Source organism: Tasmannia lanceolata, unplaced genomic scaffold, assembly GCF_043159265.1.
Source record: "Tasmannia lanceolata isolate RefF3 unplaced genomic scaffold, GAP_Taslan_0.1 ptg000015l, whole genome shotgun sequence".
Classification (NCBI taxonomy): Eukaryota; Viridiplantae; Streptophyta; class Magnoliopsida; order Canellales; family Winteraceae; genus Tasmannia; species Tasmannia lanceolata.
Genome location: NW_027518692.1, coordinates 37,745,723 through 37,762,573, shown reverse-complemented (window position 1 = coordinate 37,762,573; position 16,851 = coordinate 37,745,723). Strand labels below are relative to the sequence as shown.

Below are 16,851 nucleotides of genomic sequence, written 5' to 3'. Positions count from 1 at the left end.
CTTTCCACTAAGCATCCTATGTTATAGTACCCTTATAGGAGAGTGTACAAAAGCTTAATAGTGTGGGGCATCACTCCTGCTGTCTTTGTGGCTATTTGGAAGGAGAGGAATTCACACATCTTTAAAGGTAGAGATCCTCTCTTTATCGGGTGGTTTTGAATATGAGATCAACAATAGTCTCTTGGGCTTTTCCTCATCATTCCGGTTTTGAATATGAGATCAACAATAGTCTCTTGGGCTTTTCCTCATCATTCCTTTTCAGGATACTCGGCGGATACCATCATTAGAAATTCGAACACAATTCTAAAATGAGGTGTTCCCAAATATGAAGCAGTAGTGAGATGCAAACTCTCCCTAGAAATTAACATCAATTAAAACTCAATGTCTACTGTTGCACCTTTGGCAACCTAGGCGAGGTAGGTATTGGAGGTGTTTTCAGGAATTATTTGCTCGACATCATCTACTTCTTCGCAGGCCCAATCAGCATCACTGATTCCACAAAAGCTGAGGTTTGTGCTCTTCACCAAGGTTTCTATATGACCATTTTTACCACACATGTGGTCGGCAATTTGTAAGTGGAAAGTGATTCTTCTAATACAATTTCATGGGCAAAAGTGAAATGCGAGGGGCCACAGAGACTTGCCAATCTCATTGTTGAGATTAAAGATTTATGTTTGCAGGGTGTTTTCTCCTTCTCTCTCATTCTTAGAAGCACCAACTAATTGGTTGACCGTTTGACCAAATTATGAGCATCTAGCGACTCATTGTATATGGGGTGATCTTTACCCCCAAAATGCACTTATAATCCTTTCTATTTTAATAAACTTGGCATCTATTACAAAAAAAAAGTTGAGTCTACTGATTTGCTCAGGCATAATGAATCCAGAGTTTTTATATGGTGGCCGACCATCAAACAACAAGGGCCGAGAGAGAGAAACCCTCCCCTTTGATTTTTTATTTAGGTTAAACTCCCTTTTTTGACTTTTACAATGATTAAAAATCAACATGGTTGATTTTTTCTCTCCACCCTTTATATGTAAAAGGCGGCCACCGTATAATTTCTCATGAATCCATTCCATTGGTGCATGTCCCACCAAGATGAATGGAATGATCTTAGCCCATTGGTTAAAAGCCTTCCATTAGGGTTTTTTCTGTGCAAGAGTTCGCTTATTTATTTTCACATACCTTTATCTATAGATGCGACCTTTGAGATTTTTTTTAATGATGATTAATTTATTAAAGAAGCAAGCAAATACAAGCAAACAAGACTGAGATAGTTGATCGGAACAAGGAAATACAAGCAGATAAAAAGGGTAACTACATATAACGAAGAAAACCAACCCCCTTCAGGGAGGTAGAAGATCAAAGACATTTAGACTACCTCTTTGGGCTCCTGCTCTAACATAAACCTATCCACCTCCTATGAGATGTAATTAAAAATAACTTGTTGTATATACCTTGCCCTAAAGGAAGTTTCAAACCCACTAGGCCATGGAAACTTCAAACTTCATGCACATTTGTTGGGGTTGGCCATTCTTGGATCACCTTGATCTTGGCATCATCAACTGAAATCCCTTCTCTTGAAATGTTAAATCCAAGAAAGAGGATTTGTGGCATCATGTAGTAATACTTTTCAGGGGCTGCATATAAACGTTCTTGCCTTAGCAAGCGTAACACATCTTGAATGAGCTGCAAGTGCTCATTAGTAGTCTTGCTATAAATCAAAATATCATAAAAATAAACAATAACAAAACGTCCAAGATACGGCTTTAGAACCTGTGTCATGAACCTCATGAAGGTGGAAGGTGCATTGGACAATCCAAATGGCATGACTAGCTACTCAAATAGTCCATCTTTAGTCTTGAATGCCGTCTTCCATTCATCTCCAAACTTGATTCGGATTTGATGATATCCACTTTTTAAATCTAACTTTGAGAAGATGGTGGCACCGGAAGTAAAATTAGCTAATCGATGTGATTTGCTTTTTTTACACGTTAAAATATAAATAAATATAAATATTTATAAAATCTAAAAAATATGCTCGAGTTTTCATCAGGTTGAGGTTGAGCCATTTTTATAGTTGAATTCTCATAATTTTGAACTATGGTTCTTCCTAAGTCAATCTTGTTTAGAATAATTCAATATATAGTGGAGCCTGACGTGGTTATGTTTCCCACTTTCACTCAATGGAAATGCGTGAAGTTGGTGAAAATAGACAAAGAAATAGACTACTAATTAAATAGCATATATCTAGGCTATGTTGTCTAATATTCAAGATTCAAGCATAACTATACAACAGAAAACACTCACACACACACACAAAAAAGATAATTAAGTGATTGATTAAATAGAGAGCATTTAGGCCTTCATCAATATTGTTACTCGGTTTATCGATCATTGATGGTGAATCTGTCTGGATGAGTAGGAAATGTGGTGGTCCTCAGAGGCCTTTGTTTGAGGATCACAAGTGGATGGAGATGATACGATGTCCAACCCCGTGGGAAATTAAAGAGACGAAAGGATAGTGAGCATACATTTGCATACTAGTGAGAATGGAAGTATAAATATTGTTATATAGACAGAGAATTGCTAAATTCACGGGCGCACTTGTAAAAATCTACCTGCAAGGGTGCCCCATTGGATCCATGTCACCTCCCTGCATTTATGATTCCTTTAATTTTGCATTTTGGTGCCATTATAATTTATAAATAGGGTTGGGGGACGCGTCTGCCATGGGCGCCCTTCAGTTTAGCATTCCTCGTATATAAGTGATGCAGGCGTAAGCATAGTTAGCAAAACTTCGTTTTAAACGGCGTTTTTTTGAAAAAAAAATGCGTTTTATTAGTGTGCCGCTTAAAACTTTTACAATGAATAAAACTTCGTTTTTTTGAGACAAATGTTTTAAACATGTTTAAAAGCATTTTAAACGTTTTAAACACCTTTTTTTGACCAACTTTCCAATTTTACCCCCACCATATTTTGCAAATGACAAAATTCTAAACTCATTTTCTTGTGTTTCCGTTTTTTATTATGTTTTTTTGAACCAATACCGCATTAAACTCAAATTCCTGACGTCACTTGTTTTTGTCGAATCACGTTTTGCTAACTATGGATGTAAGTGTTATGTACCCAATATATATCAAATAAAACCTCGATTTCAATAAAAGGGCCAACCTTAATTATTCAACAGCAAGCTCATCTCTGGAAATACTTCGTTCACCATGTCACTAATGTCTCGAAAGATATGCTCATAGTATATATCAATGACTACTTAGATCCAAGGCTTGGAATGTTGGTTTCGATTCTGACAGAATTGGAAGTACTTCATGGAAGTCAGTGAAGGTTTATTAAAATCCTGCAATAATTATGGAAGTTTGTAGAAGTGCATGAAAATAATGAAAAATTAAGATAAAATTTCAGGAAATGCTAGGATAAGCACAAAATACACTCTTGCCATGTTCGCTTTGAATTTTGAAAACTGATTATGACTTCAAGACTGATTATTGGTCTCAAAATTATATGCAATTTTGAGTCCAACAATCAGTTTTGGACTCGTAACCAATTCTCAAAATCCAAAACGAACGATGGCTAAATCATCACATGCATAAACGATAAAACTATTAATAGAAGTTTAACAAGATCAAACACCTAGTGACATATGTTGTTACGTATAGGTGAACCGATAGGGTTGATTATAAACATAAATATTTCACATTGTTTGAAAGTTGATGTTAATACAATTCCTTTTACTTTTGAACTTACGCATCTTATTAATTATTGAATGTCATTACTAAATTCTGGATACAAGCAATTTCTTGTATTAGTGAGTACATCACAGACTTCAGTTTGGACTTCGATTCTGTTCGAACTTCTATCCTCACAGAAGTATACTTTATAAGAAACTAAAACAAGTTGATGAAAATTTAAAACTATGCTCAGATCAAGTCTCATCAAATATATAAGAAAATCTCGGGGCAAAGCTATATATTGGATCTAGCCCAGACAATGACATTAACAGAGGTGATATCCCTATCTATGATTTGTGGAGAGCTTAGGAATTTTATTCTCTCCATTTTGTGGTGCTCAATACTCCTTCCATTCTAGATGGCCTTCTGATGCTCTCAATTTAAATTTTGATGGCTCTAGCTTCGGTAACCCAGGACTAGCTAGGGAGACATCATAAGAGGTCATGAAGCATCATCAGACTGGCTTTCTCAGGATTTGTGCCAATCAAATATTTTAAGGCAGTGATTTGTGTTCCGCTTGTGGACCTTCGAGGTACTACTTAGGCATATGGTTGTGTTTCACTAGAGTTAGCCCGCCCATGGACCTCATCCCATTGTTCCAATACACACGGATTGTAACATGGGCCAGGCCATCTTAGGGTGTGTTTGGCGTACCGTTTGAAATAGCGTTTAAAACGCTGTTTTGGTTCAAAACGGTGTTTTGCCAAACGGCGTTTTCATGTTTGGTTGGCCAGATCAAAATGGCGTTTTAAACGGCAAACGGAGGTATTGTGTGTTTGGTTGCAAATGCCCCAAAACAAAGTTTTAGTGGTAAAATGATCAAAAAGGGCATTGTTTGGTTGGCTTTAATGTAACTCAACTACTCTCTCATTAGGCCCAATATTAAAAGGTCATTAGGATCTCATTCAAACACTATTAAAATTAAACATCATTGCCAAAAAAAAAAAAAAATGGCTATACCTTTGGGGTTCTTCTCCTTCTTAACGGCCGGATTTGACGAACGAGTCGAGGCGTTGAGGCAGTGAGGCGGACGAGTGGGTTTGTAACTTTGCAAAGTAGATGAAGAAAGTAAGAAACTAGGGTTTCTTTTAATTCTTTTGTCTTTAAAAAATCAAAATTAAGAGATCATATAATGATATCAGCAGCCCCTTGTTTTGAATTAAATATTAACAATTTAACAAATTTGTGTCCTCAAGAATGATATTAACACCCCCACTTTTTTGGTATTTGACGTAACGCATAAAGTCGCACGCATATATGTAAAAATGGGTTTTTGTGAGGTCAAACACGTAAAAACCCGCAGCCCAAAACTCCGTTCAAAACGGCGTTTTGCAAACGAACCTCCCCCCCTCCGTTTGCAAAACGTCGTTTTGAGGGTTCAAAACGGTGTTTCAAACGGCGTTTCAAACGGTGGCTGCACACCCAAACACTCCCAAACGGCCGTTTGGCTCCAAAACGGTGTTTCAAACGCCAAACGGTGTTTTAAACGGTACGCCAAACACGCACTTAATAGCATAAGAGTACGTATTCCCATTTAAGCCCTGCAAAATTCAGAAACCCTATTATTATTTATTAGTGCTAGTCACATTGTGATAGAAATCCTTGGATACGTTGTTCTAGGGATTGGCTATCCTGTTTGGATACTTTTATCTCAAAATTATCTTATCCGCCGCAGTCCACTATTTTGTTTCAGTAATATTTTGTCCTAGAACAAAGTTCGACTTGAAGGACAAAATAAAACCCATCTTGCTATATATCCTCACGGTGAGCGGATATAGAAATTTTCAGATAAGGTTTACTTGGGATTCGCTGGATCCTGATTTGATAGTTTTTTATTGAAATTATCTTATCCGGTGTTCACCACTGTTATAGAAATCATTGGATAAGCTGTTTTTGGGATTGGCTATCCTGCTGGGATTAGTTTTATCTTGAAAACAACTTATCTGCCACTCACCGAATTTGTTCTGGTTTTTAAGTCCAAGAACAAAGACCATTTGAACAGAGGATGCAAGTCTACCCAGTTTTGCTAATGCCAGACACCACTGTTAGGCTGGGGAGATCATATGGGCCCCACTTCCTTTCTTGGGACCTAAAGCCCATGATGCAAAAGTAGCACCTGGGCCCACCTCTGGCTGAGATTCTCTAGTCTCTTTTTCTTTCTCTAGTGAGGCACCTTGGGCCCATAGTATTAATGAGCCATTCTGTCTTAAACCCAACCTTAGGTATAAAATTCATGATAGCCACATGGGATGGGATGCTTTTTTGTCCATGCCATTTATTAATGGGCCCATTTTAGGCCCACAGTTAGTGTGAATACACCTAATGTTAATGTGTGTGGGTCCCATCTGACCACCTGGGTCCATTGGTATAAATGTGGAAGTCATAGTTATCACGCTGTTTTGATAAGGACACCCCTTGATCTTGCCATGTTAAACGTTTTTTTCATTGGCTGATGAGAATTGTAACATCTAACGAAAAAATTCAAAAAAAGGCAACTTTGGCTGTTTTTAATATGGTGTCCGTAGGGCCCACACTATTCAATGATCTAAATCATTCAATTGTTGGACCCCGACATAAGTAGCCATGCCCTGAAATCATCTCCATAGCAGGGTTAACCCTAGGATCATCATTCATTTTCAGGGCACTACCTACTTATGTTGAGCCTTGACAAATGAATGGTTAGAATCATCAGATAGTGGGCCTTACCATATCAAAACATAAGGTGTAAATTGGTGGGCACTACCGGGCTTCACCTTATCAAAACATCTGTTGTAAACTGATGGGTCCACTATGTCAGATGTGTAAATGTGTTTCGAAATCAGACTTTTGGAAAATGTTTTCTAGAAAAAAAAATTCTTTGAAAGAAAACAAATGACAATGAAAAGAAGCATGTTGGTATGTATTATATAGAACAGCCACCTTAGATGTATAAAATGAATAAGACAAAATACGCCAATAACTGACCTGTGTGGCTGTTCTCTCCCACAACAGTGAGCCACTAAATGGCTTTCTGCAAAATTATATTAGGGCCCGTTTGGATGCTGAGAAGATTTAGATTTGGATTTCTCACATTTGCAGCCCTTTTTGCATTGTGATTTGGATCCGGATCAGATGCTTTGATTGCCAAATCAGCGATTGACAGTGAAAAAAATCAGATTTCCAAATATGCTGAGGAAATAAGTAATTGGAAATCCACAGATGTGGCAGTTTCCTTCACCCTCTTTGCTCCTCAAGTTCTCAATCTGTCCCCTCCAGTAGGAAGTACCTCTCTCTCTCTCTCTCAACATGAACTGGCTGATCTATTCATTTTGTATTCAAAACTCAATTCCAAATCCAAATACAAAATATGAGGTATCCAAACGGGCCCTTATAGATAGAGATAATTACATCTATATGATTATTAATTGCTATAATGAAATTTACATTGAATAGTTTGAAGAAACTTCACATTTGTGAGATTTTTAAATAAACTTTGGGCCACCAAACCCAACCCAATTTTTCTATATAAGTTTCAGTAATATCTATGAAAAAAAAAAGTTTTAGTAATATCTATGAAAAAATTTGCATTTATAAGGTTTTAACAAACCTCTCTTTTTGTTAGGTGAAGTAATTAATATTTTAAACTGGAATGCTTAAAATATTCCAAAGTGATTTGCAGATACGCCGTGCCCCAAAAATCTTCTCCATAAGATAATCCTAACTCTATTTTGTGAAGTTTTTTATACCATTCTTTTTTAGCTTTCCAAGCTGTCTATTCTACACATCCTCTAATGGGGGATTCTGAGGGCACAGCCTATCCACGGTTTTAAATTTCGTTCCAGTACCAATTTCGGTCTCAGCCGGAATCCAAAATTTCGGCCGAAATACAAAATTTATGTCTGAAATTGAATAAACATAAAAATTATTATTTTATTATTTACTAAATTTCGTCCGAAATTACCAAAATTTTGGATTTCACCAAATTTTGGTTTCGGTCTCAACCGAAATATTTCGGATTTTGGCAAACTTTAAAACCATGGGCCTGTTTATGGCGGGGACCAACAAATGAACGGGTTAGATCATCTAAATAAGTGGGCCTCATTTTACTTTTTTGTAGGCATTCATTTACACTGAAATATGGGCCAATTGAAATATTTACACTGAAATATGAGCCAATTGAACATTTTTAAGGCATGGCCTATCTATGGTGGCGTGGGGACCAACAAATGAACGGGTTAGATCATCTGATAGGTAGGCCCCACTTTACTTTTTTGTGGGCATATATTTTCAATGAAATAAGAGCCAACTTATCATATAAAATCTCATAAACAAGAGTTAATAGTCTCTCAGGTTATATCTATACAAGATGTCTCTAGTGCCACTTAAAAGTAACATGTGAAGCAACCTGTAGTGTCACATGTCACTTTGGTTTTCTTGCTTTGGACTTTAATGGTTCATCTTTATCTCGAAGGGGAACACTTCACATGTTATTACCTAATAGAGTGAAAAAGATATTGACTAGAGGTACAACTAGTTGCTTTTAGATAAAACAATTTCTTTCACATCTGAATCCCGAATACTTCGATAAGGAATGACTTCACAAATATTTAAGGTCACTTCTTCAATTTGCTCTCTACATGAGTTAATAGTTTTCGTGGTAGCTTCAACAATGTTTTTTTTTTTTTTTCTTCTGACATAGGGTGTCCCCACACCACTTTTTAGAGTGGGACTAATTCCCTCCGGATGCGCGCAATCACCCGTAAACCACGCGCATCGGGTAAGCCCAAGGGGATTCGAACTCTCGTCTCTGGGGAGCTTCATCAATGTTTCCCACCAAATAATAGGCATGAAGAAGGCCATCTATTCTATGGAAAGGATCAGTTGAAATCCTATAATTTTTTGCAGGGAATTGCTAGCATCCATCGCAAAAGGCATTTCGCGGCTGGTCTGTCACATGTCAGACCACCCACTTCGTGAATGGAGACAAAAGCTCTTGTCTTCATTCACGAGGTGGTTGGTCTAACATGCTACACACAAGTTGCAAAATGCCTTTTATGATGGCCCTAGCAAGTCCCTCTACAAAACCAACATATTTCTCTGGAGAACCAGTGTTTACACCCGCGCCACAACCATCCAACCAGTAATACTTCTGTTATGAAGAAAGGTTGTGATAAGAATCACTCAATTTTTTAGGCTCTTGCTATAGTTAAACAATATATATATATATATATATATATATATATATATATATATATATTTTTTTTATTTTTATTTTTTTTTGAAAAGGATAGCTAATTTTATTACAGAAAACGACCGAGGGGGTCAAAGAGCAAAGAAAAATATAGAGAAAGGGAAAACAAGATACATCGAGGAAGCGTTATACGATACAAAAATGGAAACTAAGGAGGAAGAGAATCGAAAAGAGCTAGCGCATCCTTAGAGACACCCTCTCTCGCCAGACGATCGTCCATTTGGTTAGCAGAGCGGCGAATATGTCAAAAGGGCCAAGAATATCTAGCCACCCAATCAAACATTTGGCTTTTGAGATTTCTTGAGCTGCCTTATGACATTCAAAGAATCTCCTTCAACTGTTACGTTTTCCATTCGATCTCTAGACAATAATTTCAATCCTTGATGAACGGCTCTCACTTTAGCCTCTGAAGCATCAGAGATCCCAATGGGCCTTGTAAAAGCCCACAACACCTCACCTTCACAACTCCTTAGGACCCCACCAATACCGTCCGAACCCGGATTACCAAAACTGGAGTCATCAAAATTAAATTTTCCAAAGCCCGGGGCGGAGACATTTTCAGCTTCGAAGCCGTCGATCCACATATCACTCTCCACCCTGCCCAAAGATCATAAGCAGAAACAAATTTGAAAGAAGGTAGGATCTTCACCCAAGAGATCGTGAGAGCTAAGACTCTAATAAAAAGGTAATCTGGGTTTCGAAAATTCCCTTTAAACACTCTTGCTTTCCTTTCCTTCCATAACACTCAAATAGTGGGCAAGAAGGACACAATCTAGAGCGTTTTGGCCTTTTGCATCCCGGTGACAAGGGGCCAACACTAGAGAAGATCAACAAGCTTTTCCGGGAAGACCTAAGAAATATCAAATCTGCTAAGGAACTCACCCCAAATTTCTCTGGCAATGCGACAAATGAATGAGTTAAACGATATTCTTTAGATAATTTGTCCAACACAAGGATAGCTATAATGTCCTGAAGTTCTTTGTAACATTGTGAAGTTTGCTCAACTCTTTGCTCAGTTTCATGATGTTCCTCAACAATGATCTTCGATTGGAGCATAGTTGACGTTGAATCTAAAGGATCTAGCGCTGGATTGTGAAACAACCAATTACTCCAAAAGATTAAGCTGTTAGAGTTGGTATTATTTAATCATTTATACTTCAATATGTGGCGCCTCTTTTTTGGGTTGCCAGTAACAAGGCATATGTGGCCCCTCTTTGGGTTGGCCGTACACGTGAATTTTTAATATCAATGAGTTTTGGTTTTAGAACTCAGCAATAGCTTTGATACCATGTGAAACAAACAATTACAACAAAAGCTTAAGCTGTTAGAGTTGGTGTTATTTAATCATTTATGCTTCAAACATGGATAGATAATTTGGCAGTTAATTCTCTTGATAGTAAGGTAGAAACATCTAAATGAGTAAATGTAGTAGAAAGAGTAGGGCTGGTGAACCCCTAACCTCCATGTCATACACCTACGTTGAGAGAGAGAGAGAGAGAGAGAGAGAGAGAGAGAGAGAGAGATGTAACACCTAGGGGGTGTCAGTTTGGTCTTAGATCAGAAGCTCGCTCGAGAGAGAGGGTTAACCTTACCTGCTAACATTAGCGTAAAACAAGGTGGGCCCACATTGTTGGGGGGTCCAAAGTGTTCATTTGGATGGCCCTTTCATGGATAGGGTGTCCACAAAAAATCAGCTCTAATGGATCATCTTAGAGTGTCCATTTGTGGGTTGAAAAAATGGGCAGATTAGTGGACAAAAGTATATGTTCATTTTCACCCCCACAAATGGACATCATATGATGATCCAATGAAGCTGATTTTTGGTACGCACCCCATCCATGATGGAGCCTTTCAAATGAATGCTTATGATCAGCCAAACAATGTGGCCAACCCTTGTTTTATGCTAACGTTAGCAGCTAAGCTAGCAGGAACCCTTTTCTTATATATATATAAGTTATAACCCTAAATCTCTAACAGGTTATGTAATTATTTAATTTAAATCATTTGATTGTACATTACATGTCCAAAAAAGCCCAAAATAACCCAACATATATAGGATTTTGGGGCCCAATTGGCCCATTAACGAGCTCGGTAAGGCTCGCCCCAATTAGCCCATTAACGAGCTCGGTAAGGCTCACGTGCCTAACCGAGCCGAGCCCGAGCTCAGGTGTTGAGCTTAACGAGCCGAGCTGAGCCGGCTCGATTACATCCCTAGTAACACCATAGTGAAATTATATTGAAATGAAATTATTATTGATAGAGAGAGGAGTCTGATAAATCTACATTGAAATTAATTGGCGTGGAGACTTTCTAACCACCCAACATCAGGAGCCAGACAAAACACCATATCCAAACCCCAACAACCATCTCCCTTACACCCCACCTTTGACCACTTCTCACACCGTTACTCTCTCCTGTCGTTCTACTACTGCTGCTCGGACTACTCACAACCGTAGAGTTCCCCTTCCCTGAAACGACCATACAACTAACGTTAGTAAAGATAAAATTAAAGAAGGAAAAATTGATATTTCCACCCCCACTCCCCCTTTTCAGCATTCCCACTCCCTTTTGTTTATATTTTCCTAACAAGGGAGCTGAAATACCATTTTCCAAACAAAAAAATATCAATACTCCATAAATACCCATCTAAAAAAAAAAAAAAATCTTACCACCAGTCGTCGTGCTATTAGTTGTGGTAGTGAATTGCGTGAAGACCTTAGCTTCTGACGAGCCTGGAGCCAAGTGTAGAAGATCTAATACCATAAACCCAATCGTGTGTTCAGCAGAAGCATTATCAAGAGAAATATAAATATGTAAGGCACTATCATGTTTTTGATAATTGCGCAGACTCAACTTGTCTTTTAATATTTAAACAGCAAGCCAAAGGTTCCTACAGTTCCCCAAAAGCTCTCAGTACTCCGAGCCAATTAAAAGGAAAGACAAACTGAGTTTGTGCAATTAATTAAACATGGCAGTGCCCATATCAGTAGCCTATATAAATAAATATATAAATAAATACAGGCTATTGATGCTGCGACCACCCTGTTTTGATAATTGCACTAGCTCATATTGTCTTTTAATATTTAAAAAACTGTCAAAAGTTGTTGCAGTTCGCAAAAAGCTGTAAGAGGCTAATTAAAAAAGAAAAGGCAAACTGAATTTGTGCAATTATTAAAACACGGTATTGCAAAAATCAGTAACCTAAATAAATATATCTACCTATAAGGGAGACGAATAATCTTGTTTTATAAATAAGCTGTCAAAAACTGTCACAACTTAAGAAGCCAATTAAAGAATAAAAACCCACTGCAAGAAAGTCTGTTTTTCTGTATCTCAATTTAACTGCCGGAAAAAGATACCGGCGGTCACCAAAAAGCATCAATGAATTATTAGGGTTTACACCTTATATACGTGCCCATAGCGACAAGTTAATTCATCTCATAATTATCAAAACATGATCGTGCACCCTATGTAGAAAATACGTACCGATGCACTGAGTAATGTTTACAGGAGAACTGCATGCAGTAGGGAGATTGACGGCGAGAGACGCGTTGATCTTTATACCAAGTTGAGGATCATCTCTATCTTTGATGAGTATACAAAGGCATTTCTTGCTCTTGTCTAGGACAGTCTTCAGACCGGTGCAACAGTCCGGCGTGGGCGCCTTCGCATTTCCCTGTACGTAAGGAAGACAAGTTGCGAGCCCCACTAAGGAATCGGCGCATTCGGCCCTATCACTGGCTACATCCGATCTCGCAAAACCGATCAACAAAAGCACAATGATTGATGATAATCCAACGGCTGGTAAGCCTCTAGCTTTGGCCATGGTTGTGAGAGAGGAAGGAGAGAAGTTCTTGGGAGGACAAAGGGGGTATGAAATTGTAATTTGTTTTTTTTTGAAAAGGGTAAGCTGGGGTTAGGCAGACCCCGACCAGATATATTGAAAAAAATGGAGATTACAAAGATAGAGCAAGAGCGCACCCAAGCCACAAGCGACCGGGAAACAAGAACAGACTAAGTGCAAAGCAGCACGGACAAAAACAAATCAAGAACAACGGCCAAAAACCAACAAGCAAGCAACAACTAAGTGAAACAGAATTTCAAAGCCCAACAGCAAACAGAGGGGACACGAACCCAAAAGCAAGAGGTCCAGACCCCACTTAGGACTTGTAAGATCCGGGGATGAGCCCTTTGAAGGGGATTCTTTGGCCTGGCAGAGAAGGGGGTGGTGGTGAAGCTTTTCCTTTCTTCTTTGAAATTGTAATTTGTTCACCCCTTATAAAGTGAAGTTCTCTACTCTGAGGACAAGAGATGAAAAAGATGGGAAATGGGTAGAGGGGTTGCAATAATTATGTTGGTTAAAAATGGTAGAGCCACCCATGTGAGCATGACAAAAGGTGCTTGTGATAGCATTGATATTTTAATGGGACAAATTCCATATGAAAAAAGAGAGGAGATTTGGCTTAGTTTCTTCTCATATTAAAAATGAATTCATTACCATACTTGTAATTCCCTAATTTTACTAAATAGGGATTTATAGGTTAAAAAATAAGCCATTTTCTTGGAAATATTCTTTAAAAAAAAGTTTAAATTTTTTACTAAATATGATTATTGGTGATTAATCAGTATATGTGTTACAGATTAGGGATTTATAGATAAAAACCATTTTCCAATTGGGTTTGTAAGTAATTATCGGCGGACAATCGGGGTTTAGAGATTTAACCCGCCGATCTACGGTTCTCTATTGGTCGATGTGCCCGTATCATTTTTTTGGACCGGTGATTTCCCATCCAGTCTTGAATCCGACGGTTGTGATCATGTGGGCCCCAGCTTAAAACTTCATCCAGCATGTCACTAACTTAGGGGGTGATTATTTAGTTTAATCAATGGAAGGTCAATTAGTTAGTGGAGTGGGAGTGAGATAATATAAGTGTAATGGTTCTGTGCTTTACCAACCACACTCAAGACAAGTCGGTGGTGTGGGAGTAAATGCCTTTGGGTAGAGTGGGCCCCACTTGGAATAGAAAACGCGTGCATTGTTGGCCACAATCATGACTCGGTGAAGAAGACCTTGGAAAAACTTGTGACTACTGTTGAGGTGATCTGTTCGAATCTTCATTTGACACGTGGCAGATACAGAGATGCTTTGAAATCAGTCAATTGACGGGGCCCATTCTGAATGGACCATCGGATTATCCTGTTTGCATGATTGTTGAATTGTGGGGCCCATTGATTGATGACTAGGGTCGAACATATACAGCCAATTGGTGGGCCCATTGTGAAAGAAACACACTGATCAGACTATTCTAAGCGTGGGTTTGGATCGCCGGAATCAGGCGAGGGAAGGGGGATCTGATTCCAACTCCGACCGATTCCAGACTTTTTAAAAAAAAGCAATGGAAAAAAACAGAGTTAAGGAGGAAGAATTGTGTGTGTACCAATCAATGTGTTCTCAATGGTTTCATTTTGATCTAAAAGAGTTCAGGGCCTACTAAAGGACAAAAAAAGATTTTGAATGAATGGCTGTGATTTGAAGGTAATCAAGATTTAGATCAATCAAAAGTGGGGCCCATTATGTCTACAAGAGAGGTCGTGCCCTACCAAAGTGTCCCCATCCAATGGTCGACCTATGTGGCAACCGAGTAATATTTGAATCTAGTGGCATTCATGTTTGGCAAGCTCACAATAAAGTTTGGAGAACGACAGGGCAGACATTACCCTCTTGGATCAATGGTGATGATTCATCCTCACGTGCGATCACGATCAAGACCGTTGAGACTGTAGAACATCACGAGGCAATTCAATGGTTTAACTAGTTAGTTATAATTTGCAAAATCAGGACTCTTAAGCACCTGTTAAGAAGAGGCTTCTAAATTTTGGCTTCCGACCCAATACGGCAACTAGAAATCCTAGAAACAGCGCAACTTTCCAACAATATTAATTGGGAAACATCGTTTCCATTAAGATATTGATGAAGAGGATCACCAATAAGGAAAACGACCGTGTACGGCATTTTTCTGCCCAGGTCCATGAATATTGTTGAGTCCGGGTTATTGCCCTTCTTTCCACCCCTTGTCAAATAATTCTATACCATTCATCAAGAGTGATACTAGAGACATGTTTAAGCAGTGGGTATCTGCGTAAGTCGGTCTTGCGAATAATATCTATGTTCTACATCAGAACTGGAATTACTGGGTTGCCCTATGATGACCCCATCAAATCAATGCTCCACTTTTAGGTACCTCACCAGTACGCAAGAAGCTCTGGAGCTGATGGAACACGTTAAGCAAGGCCATTTAAACCTGTCCCGTACTAGAGTGTGGCCCGCCCAATCCCATAACTAGACGGTCCCCCACTTAGGACCGCAACATACTATCATGCTTCCGCATCTGCCTCGCTCCTTCCGCAGCAGCACACTCTGTGGCAACTTTACTCTGGTGGCCATTTCTAGGTAGTCTTCATACCTAGATGGACCCCCACTTAGGACCATAACATCCAGATTACCAAGCACATACCACATCTCCATTTGACCGTGATTGTGTCCATGAATCCTGGTAATGTGCACTGATCCTGCCTGTTTAAGTTTGGATTTTAGGGATTGAGCTTCTGGCTCAATGGTCAAGGTTTTTTTCTTCAAACTGGAGGTCTGTGGTTCAATCCCAACTTACCTAACCAGGAAAAGGTTGATTTTGAAGGTCCACACACCCCTACCATTTTCTTACTTAGAAAGTTGGAAGAGAAGATAGGCGGAGTTCTTACTTTTTAGTAGGGCTGCAACTCGGGTCGGGTCGGGTTTTTTTCCGGAAAACCCACGATTCCCAAACCCGGCCCTAACCATGATAAATCTCGGGTCGGGTTTTTTCACATTGACGCAATTTTTTAAGGAAAATTCTTGTTTGGCAAGGCAACTCAACTTGTAGAAGTAGAAGTTACACTCACAGTACACTTGAATCAAACAATGATGCAATTACACTCAAATTACACTTGAATCAAACAATGCTGAATCAAACACTTGAATCAACTCAACTCATAGAAGCAGAAATTACACTCACATACAATAACAGTGGGTGCGTGGGTTTTCACTTTTAACTTTTAACTAACAATAGAAAAAAATGTACATACTATAACTTATGTAACTCGGGTCGGGTCGGGCCGGGCCCCTTCAAACCCAGCTCGACCCGAGATTCATGCGGGCTTTTGAATGCTCAACCCGGCTCGACCCGAAACCCATGAAACCTAAACCCAACCCAGGCTATTTTCGGTCGGGTCGATGCGGGTCGGGTAAAACCCGGCTCGAGTTGCAGCCCTACTTTTTAGTCTTTCCAAGCTTTAATACTTAACTAAGCTCTTTATTAAAGAAACAAAAACTAACAACATGAATTTTTTGAAAATTGTTTAGATGGCAATATAGATAACTTGATTGGTTTTTGAGATTTTAGAAAATTCTATTAACAAGCTTTTATAGTTTACCAGAAGGGCAAATTTTTCTTAAAAAGTTGCAAATATGAAAATTCAAAAAAGTTGCAAAATACGAAACAAAACTTCTTATGAAAAAAGATGGGCAGTGATAAATCGACCCCCATATATCTTAAATTGACTCCTATGTGTCTTTCTCTCTCCCCTTTATGGGGGTCGATTTATCACTCCCAAAAAAATTACGTTCAGCTTTTATTACAAATTAAAGAGGCTGCTACATAATAATATATATGGAAATTGCTAGCATCCATCACAAAAGGGTTTTCAAGGCTGGGTCTGTCAAATGTCAGACCAGCCACCTCGTTAATGAAGACAACAGTTTTTGTCTCAATTCACGAGGTGGCTGGTCTGACATGCAACAGCCGTAAAAAGGCTTTTTTGATGGAATCCCTGTTGCCT

The 16,851-nt window shown here is 38.8% G+C and overlaps 1 protein-coding gene across 1 annotated transcript; it reads right to left on the bottom strand.

Moving 5' to 3' along the window:
• Nucleotides 1-11,207: 11,207 nt before the first annotated feature.
• On the bottom strand, nucleotides 11,208-13,360 carry LOC143847082 (non-specific lipid transfer protein GPI-anchored 6-like). The gene is made up of 4 exons (XM_077355761.1): nucleotides 13,247-13,360; nucleotides 12,463-12,867; nucleotides 11,646-11,729; nucleotides 11,208-11,444 (listed from the first exon to the last, which is right to left on the bottom strand). Exons 2-4 carry the CDS (start codon nucleotides 12,800-12,802, stop codon nucleotides 11,287-11,289), a joined length of 582 nt encoding a protein of 193 aa, XP_077211876.1. The 5' UTR covers nucleotides 12,803-12,867; nucleotides 13,247-13,360; the 3' UTR covers nucleotides 11,208-11,286.
• Nucleotides 13,361-16,851: the final 3,491 nt, after the last annotated feature.

Excerpts from the sequence above, each read along its gene's own strand:
- LOC143847082 (XM_077355761.1), bottom strand. The coding sequence starts at position 12,802 with ATGGCCAAAGCTAGAGGCTTACCAGCCGTTGGATTATCATCAATCATT. Across the intron at positions 11,730-12,462 it reads AAACATTACTCAGTGCATCG|ATCTTCTACACTTGGCTCCA; the intron begins GTACGTATTTTC and ends TTATGGTATTAG. Across the intron at positions 11,445-11,645 it reads TAATAGCACGACGACTGGTG|GGAAGGGGAACTCTACGGTT; the intron begins GTAAGATTTTTT and ends TGGTCGTTTCAG.